This window comes from Macrobrachium rosenbergii, chromosome 41 (assembly GCF_040412425.1).
Source record: "Macrobrachium rosenbergii isolate ZJJX-2024 chromosome 41, ASM4041242v1, whole genome shotgun sequence".
NCBI classification, from domain to species: domain Eukaryota; kingdom Metazoa; phylum Arthropoda; class Malacostraca; order Decapoda; family Palaemonidae; genus Macrobrachium; species Macrobrachium rosenbergii.
Window position 1 is genome coordinate 50,210,101 of NC_089781.1, and position 23,741 is coordinate 50,233,841.

The window sequence follows — 23,741 nt, forward strand, 5'->3', positions numbered from 1 at the left end:
TATATATATATATATATATATATACACAGCATATATATGTAATATATATATATATATATATATATATATATATATATATATATATATATATATATATATATATATGTAATATATATATATATATATATATATATATATATATATATATATATATATATATATATATATGAATGTCTCTTTCTGTAATACCACAGTGTAATATGAATATATAAAAAGGCCCATAAAACACTATTTAAATGTTGCAACCATATATTTCCATCACTGTGTACTGTTCACTGGTAGAATATGGCCATATTCTACCAGTGAACAGGGGCACAAAAGCAAGTGCCCTTAAAATATATGGTTGCAACGTTTAAATAGTGTTTTATGGGCTTTTTTTATTCATATATATATATATATATATATATATATATATATATATATATATATATATATATATATATATATATATATATATATATATATATATATTTCTGAGTCCAGTCCCGTGTCAGCCGGTGAAATTCCATTACAGCACGAATTTCTAGGTATAACCTTGCTAGATATACCAGAGAAAAAGAGCTTTCAGGAAAGCTGGGGTTACTACCCCCAGTCGAGCGCCTTCTTGAAGGCGCCGGTATAAGAAGGGGGTGAGTGAATTACCACTACCACGGAAACCTACTCGAAAGATCTCTCCTTATCAAAATCCCCGGAACAGAGCGGTGAGCCGTTACAGCCCCCACACCAAACACCCGCCAGGACGGCGACACCAGCGCCACCTACCTCATTCCATTTTCTAGCACGTGAATCTTCGGATTATTTTGTGTGTGCTCTTCCATTATTTTGGATTTTTTCTGCATCAACGATGGCATCGAGCAGCTTTACTATTTCCAAGTTAAGTACCATCTTCTTGTGGGGTTTTGTTCTATTTTTTGGCTGTTATAGTCTCGTATTTTCATAAATATCGAGATCTTATTATACGCCACGGCGTCCCCAGCCAGCCATGTCGAATTTTCGAGGCGTCTCCTTCTGTTATTTTCAGTTGAGTCGTCTCCTCGTCGTTATAGATAATTTCCCCCTTGGTTCCCTTCCTGGTGGTTCCTTGTGGTGGCTCCCCAGCTTTATGAATTACGATCATTGGCCTACTGGCCTTGGTGGGAGTGATGCCCGCCTAGGTACCCCAGGCTGGGTTCCTTTTGTTTTGGTCTTACTAGGCTAATTAATTTTGATTGAAGATGGTGCTCTCTTGTAGTTTTATTTTTAGTTTTGTTGAGTGGTTTACCTCGGGTGTTGGCGGCAGCCTCAGATCTAACCGCTTCCCCGTGGTAGGCTACGCTCTCTGTTGAGCACATTTTAGTTTTTATGAGTGTTGGTTATGTTGTGGAGTAGGCTTGTTAGCTTCCTTCCCTTTGCCCTGGGTGAGGAGTTCAGGTTGAGGGAGTTTTGTTGCTGTTTTCCTCCGGGATCGTTTTTCGGTGGGCAGAGTGAGCCCCTTGGTTCTCTTCCTCCAATTGGGGGGAATCGAGTTCTTTGGATGTGTTTCCTCTAGGCTAGTCGCCCCCTTGCCTGCCATTCTCGATCCCGGCTGGTTCTCGGCTCAAAATTTCTCTCCCAGTTACTTCCTCGTTCCCTTTTACTCTTCTCATTTTCCTAGCCTATACTTAGGTTAGGTCCATATTAGGCTTCGCCTAACTAGGAGTCGGGCTCGAGGTTGGTTGCTTCCAGTCATTTTGCCCTCTAAGATTCATGGTCTGGGAGGTACGATGCAGTTGAGCGGGTGAGCTTCTCCCCGTCTCCTGTTCCTTTCTGGTAGCCTACTCCTACCCTTCCCCCCCTCCTCCTCCTCCTTTCCAGCCTTGCTCTGCTCGTGCGGGTGACGCTAGATGGCGTTTTCTCCGAAGTTCGGGACTTCTTTTGTTGGTTGAGGGATTCGCTCCCTCCCATATTGTCCCTAGCATCGCTGTATTGGGGTTGGTGGTTTGTTTACTCGAACGCGTTCGAGTCACTGTTCACTCTCCGTCGGTTTACGTTGATACGGTATATATTAATTGCTTCACCCTATGTTATGAACATATGAGCATTTACCCATCTCGTTCTCCGGCGGGGAAGTAAGGGCGGAAGGTTTTTTCATTATAGGGGAACGGATCCCTCCGTCCTCTTGTGTTCTTACCATCACTTGTTACTGCTTTTATTTTTTTATTTTTAGATAAGTCAGTTATCTACAGGAGTACTCTCCTTTATTCATTATATATAAATAGTGAGTCCGGCCTATACCAGGGGTCTCCGCCGTTATTTTACTGGCAACCCTTATGGTTAGTTCCTGGTCTCTCTCCCATTCATTCCCCGGAGTACTCCGGGGTCTGAAATCCTACCTTCCACTCTGTGTAATTTAGAGCTTATTGGCCCAGTTTATGTTAGGGAGTTCTTCTCCACCGGAGTATTCGGTTGCAGTTGAATTTCCGGCCTCGCCAGCTTTATTTTGCTTAGGGTGGGAGGTTCATGTACTTTTCTTCTTACAGACTGTTCGCTGTGAGGAGCCGGGTGCACCGCCTCTCTCCAACAACCCCCACGGTCACGTAGTTTGTCGGACCCACGCTGGTTGTGCGGTCCGCCTTGATGACCTGATTGTTTGGCACCCTGATGGTTGTGAGGTTTGCTTTGCTCTCTGCACAACTGTCCAGGACGAGTTGGTAAGTGACAATCTCTACATCATTCTTGCTTTACACTCCTCATATTGTATATTATAACGTTGTTTATGAGGTTCCCGGAATGGTTTTCGTCCTTAGCTAATTGTTGGTTTTCTTACAGGCGGATGAAACTTCCAAGAAGTCTGCCTTGAATCCCTCCGGGCCTGGGTGGCTGGGTTTGGAAGGAACGCCCGTCGGGAAGCCCTACGCCTCGACGCTAGGTTGAGGGACTTACTCTACCCCGGCGCACGGGTGGCGGCCGCAGTGCCTGAAGATCTGGCCACCCCTATCATCCAGCAGATCCGGGATGAGACCCAGCCACCCCAAGCGGATGTACTCTACGCTGGAGGTTTCGAGGACGCCGCCGCTATTAATCTCGACCTGGAACCGATGAATGTAGAGCAGGACCAGGTGGTAAGTGGTGAGGTAGGTGAGGTTGTTGGGGCGGGCCCCCCATTATTTGACTCCCCTGCTTCATCTGTTTCTTCCTTTTCAGGCTTTGTGAAGTCTTCCTCCTTGGGTGATAGAGCTCCATCTGCTATCCCCAAGTTGAAGTTGAAGACTTCATGGAAGGCGAAGGGCTTCAAGTCCTCGTCTTCCAAGAAGGCACTGCCCTTCCCCGTCGAAGGCTAAGGTCTCAGGACCTGTAGCCTCCGGGAGCAAGTCTGGTTCCTCCAGCAAAGGCGCGAGTAAGAGGGCTGCAAAACCTAGCCCTCCTCGCCAACCTGCTTTCGATGCAGAGGCCTTTGCTAACCAACTGTATAAGCGTTTTACGGAGGACCTGGACTCGAGATTTAGCAAAATCTCAGAGAAGCTTGCCAGTCATGATAACATACTGGCGGGAATGGCTCATCCACCCCCAGCCGAACCACAGTATGTTATCCCCGACACTGCGGACCTCCCGCCGTTTGATGTCGGTAACCCTTGGCGGTTCGCTCTCCGGGCCATCCAACATGATGGCAAGCTAACTCTTGATGGTCTTGGCACGAGACGGTTGGAGGAACTGGAGTTCTTCCCCCCCGATCTCCTGCCCCCTTACCCAGGCTTCGTGAGGCTCACGGAGGAAGCCTGGATTCGGTCGGACAAGGTTCCTAGGGAGACTGTCATCGTCCCTAGGGACCAAGCTCAGTCGGCTCTCCTGCGCACTCTGACGGAGTGGCAGGCAGATAACACGGTTGACTCCTTTCAAGGGGAACTTCACCATGTTCGCCCTGGGAGACAACCTTCCCACCCTTGCTTGGACAAAGTCGCTCTGGCTACGGCCCGAGCGTGCTTTGAGGGTATTCCGTACCTCAGCTGAGGGAGACAGACCCTACTTCCTGGTATTCCCAGGAAGTAATGAGTTCTGGACAGACGCCCGTCCACTTTCACGGTCGGGAAGCTGGACCCTTTCTGCGCCTCCACGCATTTAGCGAGCAGCTCCCCAAGCTGCCGGAAGCTCTTTGAAAGCGGAGTTTGATGCTCGGGTTAAGTTAGCCCGGTCGTTGAACTCCGTATGCCTCACTGAAGCCACTGCCGTCTCCTGCTCGGACGAGCCCTTCTTTCAGGTTTTGGCTAAGTCCTTGCTGGCAGGCTTCCAGTCTGACTTATCTGAGTTTATCTTGGCCAGACTGGAATGTAGGAAGTTCATCTTCGCCGATGCAACTATCCGTCACGAGCCTAACAAGCTCGTGAAAAGCTCGATCTGGGGACCTAACCTCTTCCCTGAAGAGGAGGTCACAAGTGTTATGGCTGAGGCTACACGGGCCAACCAAAGTCTTCGCTCGCTGGGGTATTTCAGCCTACAAACGTAAGACCCCAGAATCGGCCGCCCCCAATCGAGAGGAGGTAAGCGTTTCAGGAGGCATAAGAGGCCTCACCACCAGGCGGTAGTCCAAGCCGCCCCGGTCTCGGCAGTGGCACAGCCTTCCACTTCTAAGGCCCACCCACAACAGTACGTGCTGGTCCAACCAGCTGCACCCTCATATGTGGCTCACCAGCATACAACCCCACATATGAAGGCCGTGGTTATTTTCACGGCCTTAATAGGGTTGCAAGGGGAGGAAGAGGCAAACCCTCATAGAGGAAAGCCCAATACCACCCCAAGGGGAAGACCTGGACGTGGTAGGGGAATAAACCCGCCCCCTCCCACTGAGAGAACACAGGTAGGCGGTCGCCTGTTTTGGTTCAGGGACCAATGGACCTTCAGCCCTTGGGCACACAGCATTGTGTCCAAAGGCCTAGGATGGAGCTGGATCAAAAACCCTCCTCCTCTAACCAGGTTTTACCAGCCACCCACAGCAGTCCTAAAGGATTATGTGACAGAATTGCTCAACAAACGAGCAATAAAGAAAGTAAGGCACCTAAAGTTTCAAGGCAGGTTATTCACTGTTCCCAAAAAAGACTCCGATCAACAAAGAGTGATCCTGGATCTATCGCGTCTAAATCGCTACATAAAATGCGACAAATTTCGCATGCTTACGGTAGCTCAGGTACGGACTCTACTTCCGCGTGGAGCCGTCACCACCTCTATCGATCTTTCAGACGCTTACTATCACGTCCCGGTTGCGCGGAACTTCTCTCAGTTCCTCGGTTTCAGACTCGGGAATCAAGCCTACTCCTTCAGGGTCATGCCCTTCGGTCTGAACATTGCGCCCAGGATATTCACCAAGCTGGCGGACACGGTAGTACAGCAACTCCGGTCTCAAGGGATATCCCTAGCAGCATATTTGGACGATTGGATAATTTGGGCACCAACAGTTCGGAGTGTCAAAAGCCACGTCCATAGTCATCAGTTTCCTGGAGTCGCTAGGTTTCCAACTGAACAGAGAAAAGTCCCGCCTGACTCCGGACTTCCGGTTTCAGTGGTTGGGTCTCAACTGGGATCTGTCATCTCACACGCTGTCCCTTCCGCCTCCCAAGAGGAAAGAGATAGCATCTCTCACCAGGAGATTTCTCAAAAATCCATCAGCATCCCGCCGGTCCCAAGAAAGGGTCCTTGGGTCTCTTCAGTTTGCCTCAGTGACAAACCTGCTATTAAAAGCGAAGTTAAAAGACATAAACAGAGTGTGGCGGAGTCGAGCCAATGTCAAGCTCAGAGACAAGGTCTCCTCTATCCTCAAATCTTAAAGACAAGATTTGCGACCGTGGGCCTCGGTCAAAGGCTTGTCCAATACAGTTCCGCTTCAATTTCCCCCTCCGGCACTAGTAGTTCACACAGACGCTTCCTTAAGCGGCTGGGGGGGATATTCACCAAAACAAAAAGTACAAGGAACGTGGTCCACAATGTTTCAGCAGTTCCATATAAACACCCTGGAAGCTATGGCGGTATTTCTAACTCTGAAGAAAATCCGCCCCCCAACCGGATTCATATCAGGTTGGTATTGACAGCGCAGTGGTAGTTCATTGCATCAACAGGGGCGGCTCCAAATCAGGCCGAGTAAACCAAGTAATGGTTGCTATCTTCTCCCTAGCGAACAAGCACGGCTGGCACCTGTCAGCCACCCACCTAGCGGGGTACGGAACGTGGTGGCGGATTCCCTGTCCAGGAATGCTCCGTTTGAGACGGAGTGGTCCCTGGACATGGAATCTTTCAAGTGGATTTGCCGGGTTCGGGCCTCCAAGTGGATCTGTTCGCAACGGAGAGCAACTTCAAGCTCCCCTGTTATGTGGCCCCCAACCTGGACCCTCAGGCGTTCGCCATAGACGCAATGACAGTAGATTGGAAACAGTTGGGAGAAGATTTATCTTTTCCCCAATAAACTTACTGCTGAAAGTTTTACACAAACTCAGGACATTCAAAGGTCAACCAGCCCTAGTAGCTCCCTATTGGCCGAAGAGCAATTGGTTCCCTCTCCTTCAGGAACTGGGACTACGGAGTCTTCGGATCCCCAAGCCCATTCTGACTCAGACAGTACAAACCAAGACTGTGTCAGCTTCCTCAAGAATTCAGAATGCCCTAGTTTTATGGACTTTGTAAAGTTCGCAGCTCAAAAAGGAGCTAACATTGACCCCGTCAACACTCTGTTTTTAGAATCAGATAAAAGAGATTCTACTATTAGACAGTATGACTCAGCAGTCAAAAAAATTAGCCTCCTTTCTAAAAGCATCTGAAGCCAAAATCATGACAGCTAATTTAGGAGTTTCCTTCTTTAGATCATTGTTTGAGAAAGGCCTAGCTCCGCCACTATTACCACAATCAAGTCAGCATTAAAGAAAGTATTTCTCACGGCTTTAAAATCGACCTTACAGATTCCTACTTTTCATCTATCCCCAGAGCATGCGCTCGTCTGAGACCAGTATCACGCCCACAGTCGGTTACGTGGTTTCTCAATGACGTCCTTAAGTTAGCATCAGAGATGGATAACTTTCATTGCTCTTATCAGGATCTGTTAAGGAAGACTTTATTTTTGATTAGCTTGGCTTCAGGTGCTAGAATCTCAGAGCTGTCGGCTCTCACTAGAGGTGATAATTATGTGAACTTCCTCCCGTCTGGAGAGGTCCTCCTTTCCCCTGATCCTAGATTTTTAGCTAAGAACGAAGACCCACAGGACAGGTGGTCCCCTTGGAAGGTGGTGCCCCTTCCTCAAGACCAGTCTTTATGTCCAGTTTATACACTTAAATCTTACCTTTCAAGAACTCCACAGAGTAAGTCGGGTCCTCTTTTTATCAGGGAGAAAGGTGGTACTCTTTCACTAAATGCTATAAGACAACAAATTTTATATTTTATTAAACAGGCCAACCCAGATTCAATCCCTAAGGTTCATGATATTCGAGCAGTTGCTACTTCCATTAATTACTTTCATAATATGGACTTTTCGGAGTTATCTAAATTTACGGGTTGGAAATCACCTCTAGTGTTTAAACGCCACTATTTAAAAACGCTCAAGCCCTGAAATTTTCTACCATAGCTGTGGGAAGTGTCATCTCCCACCTTAATTAATCATATCCTTGTCCTTTCCTTTCCCCCCCGCCCGCCTGCCTCATTTACTTTTCTGCTTATTCTCCTGGTTGATTATACCTCACTGCCTGGCTCCTCATATAGTTGTTTCTTGTACCTGTTAATGGAAAAAGCGTAATCTGAAATGCCATGATTGTTCCTTTGTGGGGTACTGGACAGTTTTTATTTGGCTCCATGTACCCCAGATGAATGTATATATTAATGTTAATTGATTTTGTCTCTTACGTGTTTAGCCTAAGTTTACGTGTATAGTATTAAGGTTATATTTGCAGTTATTTTGTACACCTTTCATGTTTCACTTTGCTTTAAGTAATTTTAAGGTTTTTTGGGGCTTTTTCTCCGTCGTGCCGGGAATCTGCCCATGTTTCATAGTATTAAGTTTTTTAATGTGCCTTAGATTTAATATACCTTAGTCTTAGAGTTCTTGCTACACGGAAGAGATTGCTTAATTAAAATTATTTTGGTAAAACTTTTGCCTTTTCTTCAGATTACCCTTTATTTTCTTTTTCCTGGTTGTTGCAGCCTTGGCATGATTCTCTATCACGATTTCACCGGCTGACACGGGACTGGACTCAGAAAAGGGATTTTGACAGAGGAAAAATCTATTTCTGAGGAAGGTCCCGTGTCACCCGTGACCCTCCCCTGAATCACCTAGTACTCCCCCTCCCTCTTGCACATGCCAAAGTCTGGGGTTAGTGCTAGCATGGAATGAGGTAGGTGGCGCTGGTGTCGCCGTCCTGGCGGGTGTTTGGTGTGGGGGCTGTAACGGCTCACCGCTCTGTTCGGGATTTTGATAAGGAGAGATCTTTCGAGTAGGTTTCCGTGGTAGTGGTAATTCACTCACCCTTCTTATACCGACGTCTTCCAAGAAGGCGCTCGACTGGGGTAGTAACCCCAGCTTTCCTGAAAGCTCTTTTTCTCTGGTATATCTAGCAAGGTTATACCTAGAAATTTGTGCTGTAATGGAATTTCACCGGGTGACACGGGACCTTCCTCAGAAATAGATTTTTCCTCTGTCAAAATCCCTTATATATATATATATATATATATATATATGTAACTGCTTGTGAAGGTGACCTTTGAAAAGTTGGGTCAGCTATTCGCAGGGTCCATTTTTGACTATACACAGCATACAAGAAAAATGCTGATACATTCGCATACCACAAGGGTTGCAGAAGCTCCTTGGTGATAAGACCACGAGGCATAAAAAGTGCGATTTCAGCTTAGAACGTTCTAGAAGGTGAACTGGTTATAAAATCCGGTTTTGAAGAAAGCATTCAAGTGATGTACGTGCGGCGCACGGTACGTTTGACACCTTGGAGTACAGAGGGCGTGTCTTTGTCGAACACTGAACTTGATGTCATGAGTGTGTGTTCATATGTGCATTGCATAATGAATAAAATGGGAGTGAACAATGAAGGATTGGGCATAGCTATCTGTTATCGGTATAATTTGGCATGTGAACCGTGAAAACACACATGGAGACTGTTCCAGAGGATTTTTGTGAAGTGAGTACAACTCATAAACATTTTAGATCCCTTTTTTCAGACTCTGGAAAAACTCTATCCATGTTGCAGTGAAATCTTGTGGTTATGCATTTGTATTTTGTGAATTTGGTTTTTAATATAACGCTGTTCTTTCACAAGTATTCCTCTCTCCTTCCTTCACGTCCCTCTTCAAGGAAGGGAGTGGTGACATTTTTAAAATGACCTGATTCTGTTAATTGCCCTATTTATGATTTGAATGACTGATGAATTATTTTCTGTATTCCCTTAAGTAATTGGGTGTTTATGTTTTTGGACCTTGTTTCCTTAGAAGAATTTTGGTAGATATGCTGAATCATTTGTTTTCATTCTTCGTAATTTTTTTAGAAGCTATTTTCATTATTTTTTGTCAATAAAGGTTTAGTTTTGTACTTAGTATCTCATTACAGTGGTCCATAGATTTTAGTTAGGAAAGGTATAACTTATGATGTCGGCTCACACTACATGCTATAATACAATGTCTCGGGAAAAGCGAGATACCAACTTCTGTTCATAGAACGGAGTCTTAACCCTTAAATGCCGAGCCTCTACAAAAGTGTCTGCCGTATGCCGGTGGGGCTTGAGAGTTAGTGCCGAAGCAGAATGAAAGTTTTTTTCAAAAAATCACAGCAAGCTTAGTTTTTAAGATTAAGAGTTCATTTTTGGCTCCTTTTTTCTCATTGCATGAAGTTTAGTATGCAACCATCAGAAATGAAAAAAATATCATTATCATATATAAATATTGGAATATATGACAGTGCAAAAAAAATTTTCATATATAATTGTATACAAATCATGCTATGAGGAAAACGGTTAAAGCTAATGAGTTATTTTTTTTTCGTTGTATTGTACACTAAATTGCAATGATTTTGGTATATAACAAATTGTAAAACAATCAAAGCAAACACAGAAAATATCATCACAAAATGATGCATGAATTCGTAACGAAATGGGACGAAAAAAGTTTTTTCAAAAATTCACCATAAATCGAAATATTGTGCTAGAGACTTCCCGTTTGTTGCAAAATGAAGGTAAATGATTGAATATTACTAGAACGTAAGAGTTTTAACTTACAATTGGAGTTTTCGACCATTTCGGTCGAGTTAAAGTTGACCGAAGGTCGAATTTTTTCTATTTGTCGTGATTTATATGAAAATATTTCAAATTTGATAAAACCTACAACATGAGTTATTTTTTGTTGTATTGTACATGAAATTGCACACATTTTCATGTATAAAACTTTATGTAATGGCTAATAGAAAACAGTGCAAAAATTACAACAAAGCGACTAAAGAAATTCTGAGATTTTCAGCACAGTTAGCACGTGCGGATGTAAGGAAAAAGTTTTTTCAAAAATTCACCATAAATTGAAATATTGTGCTAGAGACTGCCAATTTGTTGCAAAATGAAGGTAAATGATTGAATATTACTAGCATGTAAGAGTTTTAGCTTACAATTGCATTTTTCATCCATTTTGGTCGAGTCAAAGTTAACCGAAGGTTGAAATTTTGGCACTTATTGTGATTTATATGAAAATATGTCAAAATTGATAAAAGCTACAACCATGAGTTTTGTTGTATTCTACATGAAATTGTGCACATTTTCATATATAAAACTTTATGTAATGGCTAATAGAAAACAGTGCAAAAATTACGACAAAGTGATTAAAGAAATTCTGAGATTTCCAGCAGAGTTAGCGCGTGCGCGGAGGTAAGGAAAAGTTTTTTTTTTTCAAAAATTCACCATAAATCGAAATATTGTGCTAGAGATTTTCGTTTGTTGCAAAATGAAGGTAAATGATTGAATATTACTAGAATGTAAAAGTTTTACCTTACAATGGCATTTTCGACCATTTCAGTCGAGTCAAAGTTGACCAAAGGTTGAAATTTTGGCACTTACCGTGATTTATATGAAAATATTTCAAAACTGATAAAAGCTACACCCATGAGTTATTTTTGTTGTACTCTACATGAAATTAGGCACATCTTCATGTATAAAACTTTATGTAACGACTAATATAAAACGGTGCAAAAATTACGACAATGTGACTAAAGAATTTCTGAGATTTTCAGCAGAGTTAGCGCGGACGTAAGGATTAAGTATTTTTCAAAAATTCACCATATATTGAAATATTGTGCTAGAGACTTCTCGTTTGTTGCAAAATGAAGGTAAATGATTGAATATTACCACAATGTAAGAGTTTTACCTTACAATTGCGTTTTTCGACCATTTCGGTCGCGTCAAAGTTGACCGAAGCTTGAAATTTTGGCACATCGTGATTTATATGAAAATATGTCAAAACTGATAAAAGCCACAATTATGAGTTATTTTTTGTTGTATTCTACATGAAATTGCACACATTTTCATATATAAAACTTTATGTAATGGCTAATACAAAATGGTGCAAAAATTATGACAAAGTGACTAAAGAATTTCTGAGATTTTAGCAATTAGTGCAGATGTAAGGATAAAGTTTTTTTTTAAATTCATCATAAATCGAAATATTGTGCTATAGACTCCTCGTTTGTTGCAAAATGAAGGTAAATGATTGAATATTACTGGAATGTAAGAGTTTTAGCTTACAAATTTTGGCACTTATCGTGATTTATATGAAAATATGTCAAAACTGATAAAAGCTACAACATGAGTTATTTTTTGTTGTATTCTACATGAAATTGCACACATTTTCATATATGAAACTTTATGTAACGGCTAAAAGAAAATGGTGCAAAAATTACGACAAAGTGACTAAAGAATTTCTGAGATTTTCAGCAGTTAGCTGATGTTTTCTTTTGATAGAAGAAAGAAATTCGCGCATGCACAGCTGGGTCACGCTTGTAAACAAAACAACAGCGTGATCCGTGAACTCCTAGCATCCCTCAAGGCGCGTGATTTAAAATTTTTCGCAAACTAGGCCTATAAGTATTTTTCCGCAAATATCTAAAAAAAACTTTTTGTAGTCAACGTATTTTACGTCCACTCGGCACCCGACAGACAATTTTTGTCGACGTAAAATATGTCCAGTCGGCGATAAAGGGTTAAGTAAAGTATAGGCCTCAGGAACAGCCTATTACATATATATATAATATAATATAATATAATAAATATATATATATATATATATATATATATATATATATATATATATATATATATATATATATATATATATATATATATAGGTAGTATCGATAGACTAAATATATACAGTTATCGACGACTGACCACTTTTATGACTTTGCACTACGACAATATAATAATATTTAATTTTATATTTTGCTAAAATTCAAGTGTCAGATTGATACTTTTTCCCCGCTACCGCAGCACGCTCATATCCGAGAGATGCTCAGCTTTCGCAGCGTTGTGTGTTTGTGTCGTTTGAAAATGGTAAAAGATTCATATTTTTGTAATGTAGTTTGTATCTCTATTTTTTGCAAATAAGTCAAATGTAATAACAAATTACCGTATTTGATGGCTTATAACACACGTCTGCATAGGACGCACCCCAGTTTCACAGACATTGAGGGAAAAAAAAATAAGGTTTCCTAGCCTATGCTCATATGATTTTGGTAAGTAAAAACTGTAGTATTAGGTTATCATATGCATATTGTTTCTTACCAACAGAATCAACAAAAACATTAATAAAGAAGTTATTTACCATATTTATATTTACCAAAATATGTATTATACAATCAGCCATTTACTACGATCGAATGTTTGTCTGCTGCTGAAAGCTACCTCATAGGTTTACCAATAGATTTGCAACACATTCATTTGTAAACATTGTTTCTTACCGCAGAATCAACAAAAACATTAATAAAGATGTTACCTATGGTAATATATGTTATATATATCCATTATATATTATAAAAGTATGCAATCAAGGGTAAAATCCAATAAATAAAAATGTTTCCTATGTAACGCTCGAGTCTCGTGAGCAACTGAACAAAGCCATGTTATTATTCTTAAAAGAGAATGCTAGCACGAAGTTCACAGTATCAACTCAACGGCCTTGTTATTATGCCTAAAGAGAATGGTAGCAGGAATTGTCAACCACCAATTGATCGAAGCCATGTTGTTACAAGCGAAAGAGAATGTTAGCAGGAATTGCCAACTACCAACTGAACGAAGCCTTGTTATCCGTAAAGCTCTCGAGATAATCACCAATAGGTGGCAGCACAAGTACTGTTTATAAGTCCGTAAATGTGGAATGCGACCATCTGCTGTAGACGACAATAATATTAACATTTTAATGAAAATATCGATAATAACAACGTAGATATTGATTATAATACTAGCAGTAGTAATTGCGGTGATGGTAAGTGTGATAATGATAAATAATTATAATAAACTTTGTTTTTAATAGGTTATTAGGATAACACCAATGTTACGCTTAGGCTACAACATCTACGTGACGTTTCATGTATAATTTCGCCAAAATTCTTAAAATTTGAGCCTACATTATGTACAGTACATAGGGATATTTAGGGGATTTTTTAGGCCATTTTTTTTTTTTTTTGTTAAAAAGTGCATCTTATACGCCGTCAAATACAGTATGTATTTAATTCAAACCTATAAATAAATAAAAGTAAATAATACGTCATTTTTGTAGCCGATTGGCAATGCAAATGGCGGATAAGAAAATGTAAACAGACCAGACAGATGGTTCGAATGCCTACAATAAAAATGTTAAATAAAGTAATGAAAGTAAGTATTAATCAAGGAGTTCAAGCATGATAAGATTTCATATGCTAAACGTAATAATAGGTACTATACATGCACATTCTTGGGATAATATAAAATGTATATGTAGGCTAGTCATACTTAGGATATAATATATGATGGATAATATACGGTAGGTACAGAATACATGTACATATGTGGTTGGTCGAACTTTGGACGAGATCGACTTAAACCGCTCTGTCAGAACCTAAGGTCTGGGGTTGCCTGTATATATATATATATATGAAGATATGGCCAGTATATATATATATATATATATATATATATATATATATATATATATATATATATATATATATATATATATATATATATATATATATATATATATATATATATATATATATATATATATATATATATATATATATATATATATATATATATATATATATATATATATATATATATATATATATGCCTATATATTTATATATATATATATATATTATATATATATATATATATATATATATATATATATATATATATTATATATATATATTTATATATATATATATTTATATATATTTATATATATATATTTATATATATTATATATATATATATATATATATATATATATATATATATATATATATATATATATATATATATATATATATATATATATATATATATATATATATATATATATATATATATATATATATATATATATATATATATTTATATTATTATTATATATATGCATATATATGGGTTAATATAAATATAGTCCTCAGGAACATATATTACATATATATATAATATATAATATATATATATATATATATATATATATATATTATATATATATATATATATATATATATATATATATATATATATATATATATATATATATATATGTACAGAAACACCCCTATTATATATACTGTATACTGTACAGTATATATATAATATATATATATATATATATATATATATATATATATATATATATATATATATATATATATATATATATATATATACATATATATAATGTCAGTATTATATATATAATATATATATATATATTCATATTTCTTGCACTTGGATCCAAAGGCTTTGTAGTGACAAGAGTATCCAAAAAGCGCCAAGATTTCAAGAAGTTAAGAGGGCCTTGTTTGTAAAAACGATTTCCCACTTGGCTACAATGGTGAGGATGAGTCTATTCCAGCTCTAATAAATATATCTAAATTCGACAGGCATATATACAGTATGTACAAGCGGCAATAGACTTTTATCTTTCGTGGTCAGGTTGGCAACATGATCTTGTTGTGATTATGGGATGCGTGTTATTTTCCTGCTACCAGACATCATAATTGCTACATATTTCTTAGACTTGGATACAAAGCCTTTGTAATGACAAGCATATCCAAACAGTGCAGAGATTTTGAGAAGTAGGGCATTGTGGCTATTACAACTACATACGTATCTGGAAAAAGTGACCAGTAGATTCTATATACAGGCTGTCCCAGGTTATCAGCGGGCTCAGTTATGGGTGATCCGGTTTTTCAGCGCTTGTCTAGTGACAAAAATTGTGATTTTCAGCGCAGATATATGCTGATTTCTGCTTATCGGAGGTGACAATGAGGTACTGGTACCAATACTCAGTTATCGGTGCAAATAAGCACCAAAAATCAGCCTTATTTTGGTTGTTGGCAATTTCTGCTTATCATCACACCATCGGAACAGAACTCCCACCGATAAACAGGGACTGCCTGTATAAGCAGTCCCCAGGTTATGGTGGGGGTTCCATTCCATTGGCATGCCGTAAGTTGAGAATTTATGTAAGCCTGGGGAAAGAAACAAGTTTTTAAGCTTTGTCCCGGTAATGAACTGGTTTTTTTCCCTCCTTACAGGAGGGACCTCCTTATAGTGAACCCTTCCAGCAGCTACATCTTTTTAAACTGGATTTCTCACCTCATTATAGCGCTGGCAACAGTTTACGGCCATATTGAACCAATTTTTTAATGAATATATTTGCAGCCATATTCGAACCAATTTTTTAATGAATATATTTGAAAAGCACCATTAATATGGAATGCTGTAGGTTGAGACAGCTGTATATATGGGATATATATATATAATATATATATAATATATACATATATTTATTATATATATATATATATATATATATATATATATATATATATATATATATATATATATATATATATATATATATTTAAAATTTTGAACATTTCTTGGGAATTCAGACCCCGTTTCTAAGCATCAGCAACATGTCTGTCGAGGAGTACAAAGACTTCACAGAAGTAGGGAAAAGTATGGTGTTAACGGGGAACAGTTAGCCCAGTGGGTCCACGAGCAGGTAGCTGCCACTAAAAACCAAGGAAGAAGAAAGAGTATGAATTGCAGCTGGAAACACTGAGACAAGAAGAGAAAGAGAAGCAGGAAAAAAGGAGCCTAAAGAGAAAGAAAAGCAGTGACAGCATGAGCTAGCCCTAAGGGAGAAAGAGATAGGCTTAAAGAAGGAAGCTGAAATCAAACAAGCCAAGCAAGCCGGTGCCATGGCATTGGTCCAACAACGAGCCTATCATCCAACCCCGGTCTCCGTTCCTTCCATTATCTCAAATATCAGCCACCTCATGCCCCATTGGAATGAGGCAGAGTCAGAGGCATGGCTGGAACATCTGGAAACCCTCTTCTCTGAGTACATCTGACTGACACTGAGAAGGCGATGATCCCAGCAAAACACATGGCCGGAAAGGGTCGAGACGTCCTAAATTCCTTGGAAAATGGTGACAAAGGAACCCTTGAGGCAGTCAAGAAGGCCATAGCAATGGCATATGAGATTACACCTGAGCACTGGAGGCAAAGGTGGCGAGGTTTTCCCAAGCAAATCAGCCAAACCTGGTCCGACTGTTCCTATAAAAAGACCCGCATCTTGCAGTGGTAGATCGACTCCTTGGAGTGCAAGGAGTTCAAGGACTTGCTGAATAGACTTCAGCTTGAGGACTTCCTACATTATGCACCCGGCGGCCCTGCACATTAGTGAGAAACAGCCAATACTATTCACTGACAGCTGCTGCACGGCCAATGCGTACGAGACGTACCACCCATCCTCAAGCACCTCAAACATGCGCATAGTTCCTCCTGACCCCACTGCCTTGTCAGTCTGACCAAGGACCGGACCATCTTCATCCGCATCCGTACGTGCTTATTGTAAGAAAATAGGGCATTTAGAAGTCCAGTGTAAAGCTAAACGGGGGAGCCATGTCAAAGGCCCCCTTCTAATTAGAACTCCCAGCCTACTCCTACTGCAACCATTCCTCATAGAGATTATAGCCAGATTTATTGCCACACATGTAAGAAATACGGGTATTCCGCAAATTTCAGGGATTGCCCTGGAAAGAAAACTGCCACCGTCATTGCCCTGATGGCCACTCATGCATCCTCTCTAGGACCCCCGGCTGCAGGTTAAATGTCAACTCTGTACCCTACTCCCCCCTCCTCCCACCTTGTCAATACCACACAACCATATACACTCAATATGCTTATAAACAACAATCATCATGCTTTCAGCCTTATTGTAAACACACACAATCCATTCCAACCTGTTTTACTTCATTTCCTAAAAACTGCTAATTTTTCACTCTATGGCTCCAGTTAACAAAGGAAATGCTTCCCATGTAAAACCCAAACAGTACACATTGTTTATTAAATACAAGGCTGAATTGAAACTGGCAATGTTTCTGTCAGAAGCTTGAGTGAATTATTCAAGAGTGCTCTCTGGCTGTTTATGGTATGAAGACAAAAAAAAAATTCAGCTTCTTTGTTAACTGTAATTCAAAGGAACATCCAATGAACGATTGAAATAGTTCTCAACTAGATCAAGTTCTACATGCTCCAATGAAGTGGTTTGGACTATGTGGAGTTAAAGGTGTTAAAAAAGAAGTATTCATAAAATCGGTGGCTCAACAGCAGTCAAAGGTGAGTAATACAATAAAATGGAAGAGTTGGTGTTCAAATGCACTGAAAATGAATAAGAAAGCACAATTTCTTAAAAACAACATATGTACGCATTCTCAATGTGTAAAGGCATAAGGTAAGATCAACTGACATAAAACAGAATTAAAAAAAGAACTCCTAGTTACTGGTTGTCAAAATGCACCTAAAATCAATAACAACAATGCATAACTCTTAGAAGCATTTTCTTCTGACTTAAGAGCTAATTAAAAAATGCATCTGCATTATAAGAGAGAGAGGGAGAGAGAGGTGTGCATAAAAAAGTATTCTCGACACATAATGGTAAACAATGAGATAAGATGATGTACAGCAATGGAAATAAAAAAAAAAACTCAGTTGTTGGTTGTTAAAATGCCCCCAAAATCAATAAAAAAAAAAAAGCTCAAGTTCATGCCAGCTGGAGGGTTTGCATCAAAATATTCTCCACTAAAACATTTATCTTGAGAGCACCCTCTTCAAGAAAAAAGCCTGGCACTTTTTTGCATATTTTTATTCTCACAAAGACCTACTTAGTTAAATGCTTATTCTCACAGGGCTGGCTCAAAAATGTATCAAATATAATTTTAATGTAATGTTAATTGTCCACAGTTTAACATGTGTAAAATAAACTTGATTGCAATCATGGAAAAATATATTTGAATTTGCTGGAACTATTTTCGTCACTTTAGAAATTTCTATTCAAATCTCAGCTCCTGATCTTATTTGAGTTCATCTGACTTTTGAAATACAGGTATCGTGAATACTGTAATGACATCTTGATATTTCTGTACATCACCCATAAGTACAATTTCAAAAAACAACACTCACCTCTCTATACTCTGAAACTGAGAGACAGCTAAAGTCTTTACAAAATTACAATACAATGTTGAGCTTATTGATAAAAATCAATGATTTTTTTTTTCTTACCGTATTCATTGAAAGCTGGTGATTGACCCTCTCTAGTTCAGCTTTCAAATTGTCCCTTATTTTTTGTAAAGCTTCCTTCTCAATCTTAATCCTTTGAACTTCATCTTTCAGTTTTTGTTCAGCATCCTTAGCATTACGAAGAGCATTATTCAGGCCCTGCTTTTCTTTTTCCAAGTCATCGATCTTTTTTCCTAACATCTTCCTAGCATCAGCAACTTCACTTTCAGCATTTTGCAGAGCTATTTTGAGCTGCTTATTATCCTCTACAAGATTATCGTTGGTCATCATCAAGCTGTCAACAGCAGCCTTGTTTGAAACTTCAATATCATTAACAGAATTTCGAAGAAAAACATTATCCTGATGCAAACTTTCATTCTCTCGGGTCATAAGAGCTATTTCATCTCTGAGAGCCAAGATCTGCTGATCCATACTTCTAGTAATTTCAATTTTATCATTCCTAAGATGACTGATTTCTTGCATCATTCTTTCCATCTCTACTGGGTAATTGGTATTAGGTAAGGCCCTCCTATCATAATCAACCCTTTCATCCCATGGTCTTTGTAAATCATTCATTCGGTAACTGTTGGGATACTGATATGACCTCTCATCAGAATAATGACGCCTTCGTTTATTATCAGGCTCAAAACCACCACCTTGCCCTAAAACTGTGGTTCGTAAATCGCCTGGTGGTAGACTGTCCTGAGCATCATAAGTAGGTCTATCATACCAAGCTGAGCTCTGATACTGATTACGTTTATAACTGTCACTTTGAGGTGAGATTTCACGTTTCTCTGGAGGGCCAAACACTACCTGGAATTCCTCTTGCAAAGAGCGGAAAATTTCATCTTCATATTCACGACGGTCCAGGTGGCGAAATCTACATGTAGGCAACACGCAATTGCCTTTCAAAAATTCCTGAAATGAAACAGACAGAAAAGCAATAGAGTAAATGAAAAATCAAAGAGTTTCTAACTACAGCAATGGTTACGGTAAAAAAGTAAATAATGATTTGTGAATTCTTCATATACAACACAGTATGTTTATTCAATAACAAACCATTCAACTTTAATGCCAGCATGAGTAACTCTTCATTTACAATGTTTATAATTATCCTATTGCAGTATTTGACAAGATATCAAGTCAAAAGAACAACTATGAGAAATAAGTTATAAGCCATACAAACTACAGAGAGAATTAACTGATTTTCTGATGGTTTTTATGCTTTCTAGTTTACCTGATTTGTGTTTTTCACACAAATGAAAAAATCATCATCATCACCACCACCTCCTGTAATTATTATTATTATTAAAGTAGTTTAACCAGACCACTGAGCTGACTTTCAGCTCTCATAGGGCTAGCCCGAAGGATTAGATTAAAATACCAGGTCTAGGATGTGACACAAAGAACCTCTGCAGAATCCTAAAGCTCAAGAAATGTCTATTATTATTATTATTATTATTATTATTATTATTATTATTATTATTACCATTATTATTATTATTATTATTATTATCATTATTATTATTAACAGAATGAAGATGCATCTAGATTGACACATTATTAGTTCTCCCTAAAAATCAACCAAATTAGCTGAAAATCACATGCAGGCAGTCCCCGGTTATCGGCGGGGGTTCCGTTCCCAACAGCTTGACGATAACCAGGGATCAGTGCCAATAACTGGAGATCGGCACCAATAACCGAGGTTCAGTGTCAAAAATCCGGTTATCGTTGTCACTAGACAAGTGCCGTAAACCGATCGCCAATAACCGAGGCCACCGATAACCAGGGACTGCCTGTACAGGCAGTCCCCGGTTAACAGCGGGCTCGGTTAATGGCAATCCGGTTTTACGGGGCTTGTCTAGCGACTAAAATCGGCAATTTTCAGTGACAAAAATCTCCGATTTCCGCTTATCAGCGCAGATAATTGGGTAATGGCGCCGATACATACCCAACAGAGGTGCCGATAACCAAAAATTGGTGCTCTTCAGCGCCGATAAGCCCGAAAATTGCTGAAAAAGCACCGGTAATCGCCGATTTTCGGTTACCATCACACCCCCAGAATGGAACCCCCACCGATAACCAAGGACTGCCTGTTTATGGTGTAGATTTGTGTAAAAAATTGATTTTTGAGACTACTAAGCAAGTTTGAAGTGAATTTCAATGAGTAATATTAATCTGAAATTTTAAAAAGCTTTGTACAAGTTTATTGGCTGGGTGGTATTGACTAAACTTTCTGCAGATGTTTACCTAGAAACATATTTGTAGGATAATAAAATAACTTTAATATTACTCTAAAGACAAGAAAATTAGGTTTTATTATTACTGGCTCATAAAGTCCCTTGTAGATCTCATGTTCTTCATGGACTTGGCAGGCCAACTGATGAAAATTTTTCAAAAATTCAAGAGCTGTGTTAAACATTTTAAAATTAAGTTAGAAGACTGAATATCTGACCACTAGTTTTGCTAAACGAGATGACTATATGTCTAATATCTTAAAAAGATTTGTTAAGTTTTTCTATTATTACTTTTAAGTTTTAAGTTTGAGAACTCTGTAACTATTATTACTCATAAATGCCCTTTGAAACAATGGGAAATATATGAATCCAGATGTAGTACATGTGCAGTTAAATACATAAGCTCAAATAACATAGGGACTTCCATTAAATGTTTTAGCTTGACTTTTATTAAGCAAAAACTATAGATCTGGATAATTTAAGTGAAATTCTTGAATGTTATCACTGGTGTTCCTCATAGCAATGCTTTTGGCCAAGTATTATTTATGCTGCATAAGCAAAATGAGGTTTAGCATTGAAAGCAAGTTTGTTGCTTACACTGACGACGCTACTTTATCTGTACCAATCCCATCTCCTGAGTGTAGATCTCTTGCTGCTGAATCACATAACACAGTTTTAGCTAAAATTAGTCAAAACTCAAAATATGCTTATTATTAGATCTAGACAACTGGGTGTAACCCCCTCCCCATCACATCTTTTTATTAACACTGCTTCTTTTACTAATTGTAACTCATTTAGAATTTGTTTTTCCTTACCGAAATTCATTTTTGTGAAAAATATAGCCTCTCATCAATTGCTTAAAAATTTTTTTTTAAAGATACTTGTCTATCCTAGGGAAATGTTTTAATTCTTTTATTCTTCAATTTTCTGAATATTGCTTCCCTGTTTGCATCATAAGCTGCTGTTTAATTAGCTCATTTTGGATGTTTATAACATGTTTGTTTTCTCTACAATTTTCCCAGACTAAACTGTGCACCATTAAGTAGTACAGTAGATATTCAGTTAATTCCAGCAGCCTTGCATTTTCTTCCATAAGATTCAGTACCACAGTTGTCTATAAGTTTTGTTCCAGTTATGACCAAATTATGGCATGGCCCTCCTAATTACATACAGTAGCTGAATCACTGGAACTACAGAATTTCAAACTTTTTGCAAATGGCTTTTTTGTTGTTGAGGAAGCTTGCATGGGTTTCATTTCATTGTTTATTTGGTTTTTAATATTGGCCTTGCTTTGCTATACTGTATAGTTTACTCTCATGTATTGTATTCATTACTTCTCATTTTCCTTTATCTGATGGGTTGCTTTCACTGTTAGGGGCTTTGGCTTGTAGTATTTTACCTTTGCAGATTCTATAAAAAAAAATACGCAATATAGGCCAATCAGATATAATAGTACAATGCCAGTGCTGCAAGACAACATTTATAAAAATCTGAACATAATTAATTAGGCCTTTGTGTGAAAATAAGACCTTTTAAATCTTACAGAATAAAGAACAATCTTTTGGAAAATCTTATATTCAAAATCACTACTACAGGAGTCTAATTCAACTGTGTGTTATCAGATTTATACCTTAAACATTTTTGAAAGGAGCAAAGGTCTTTCAATATTCATGTTAACAATGATAAAGCCTGGTTAATTATAAAGCAGTTTGCATCCACTTGCAATCTGATGTGAGGTGCAAACTAACTTGAGTCTTCACAGATTGAAATAGGACTTAGAAAGTGATGTATTACATTCTCCTTGGAGAATTATTATCAACCATGTTCAGACTTTTAAGTTGTAAGATTCTGGAGATAAAAACTGCAGCTCGGAAAGGTTGTTACTCAGAATTCTTTAAACATAAGGAGAGACTACAGCAACTGAAGTTTAGTGCAAACAAGGCACTACTCAAAGTTCTAACTTAGACTAATATTTTTATTACAGAATTAGTTAGTAGGATTAGCTAATGAATGCCACGTTAAGTGAATAAACAAATTTCTGAGTCCAGCCCCGTGTCAGCCGGTGAAATCCCATACTAACACGAATTTCTAGGTATAAATTGCTAGATATATCAGAGAAAAAGAGCTTTCAGGAATGCTGGGGTTACTACCCCAGATCGAGCCGCCTTCCCTAAGGAAGACGTCGGTATAACCAAGGGTGAGTGAAAGGATCACAACCACAGAGCTACACTCGATAGATATCCCTATGTCAAAACCCCCGGAAGAGAGCGGTGAGCCGTTACAGCCCCCACACACAGGCGTCCGCCAGACCGGCGACACCAGCGCCATCTACTTCATTCCATTTTCTAGCACGTGACTGTTTCGCACTTAGAATTTTGTGCTTGTGCTTTTTTGGGTGTTTTCCTGCTTTTCGCCATGTCTTCTAGCAGTTTCACCATCTCTAAGTTAAGTACCATCTTATTGTGGGGTTTTTTCGATAAGTTTGGCTGCATCTGTCCTTATTTCACAATTATGAGATTGTTGTTATGACGCCACGGCGTCCCCCAGCCAGCCATGCCGACCGTGAGGCTGCCCCTTCAGTCTTTTCTGTCGGGGTTGTCTCTTTGTCGTTATATTACTTATCTGTTCCCCCGGTTCTCTTCCTGGCGGTGTTTCCTGCGGTGGTTTTATTGGAGTTTTGTTTAAATTTTTATGACCCCCATAACGAGTCCCCCTATAGGGTTCCCGT

At 38.8% G+C, this 23,741-nt stretch overlaps 1 protein-coding gene across 3 annotated transcripts in view; it reads right to left on the reverse strand.

Moving 5' to 3' along the window:
- The window catches only part of LOC136826856 (golgin subfamily A member 6-like protein 2), a 324,849-nt gene that overhangs the window by 68,895 nt on the left and 232,213 nt on the right, over positions 1-23,741 (reverse strand). For all 3 annotated transcript variants that reach the window (XM_067084347.1, XM_067084348.1, XM_067084349.1), the window contains exon 4: positions 18,780-19,694. In XM_067084347.1, coding sequence (XP_066940448.1) covers positions 18,780-19,694 — 915 coding nt within the window. The remainder of the gene's footprint in view (positions 1-18,779; positions 19,695-23,741) is intronic.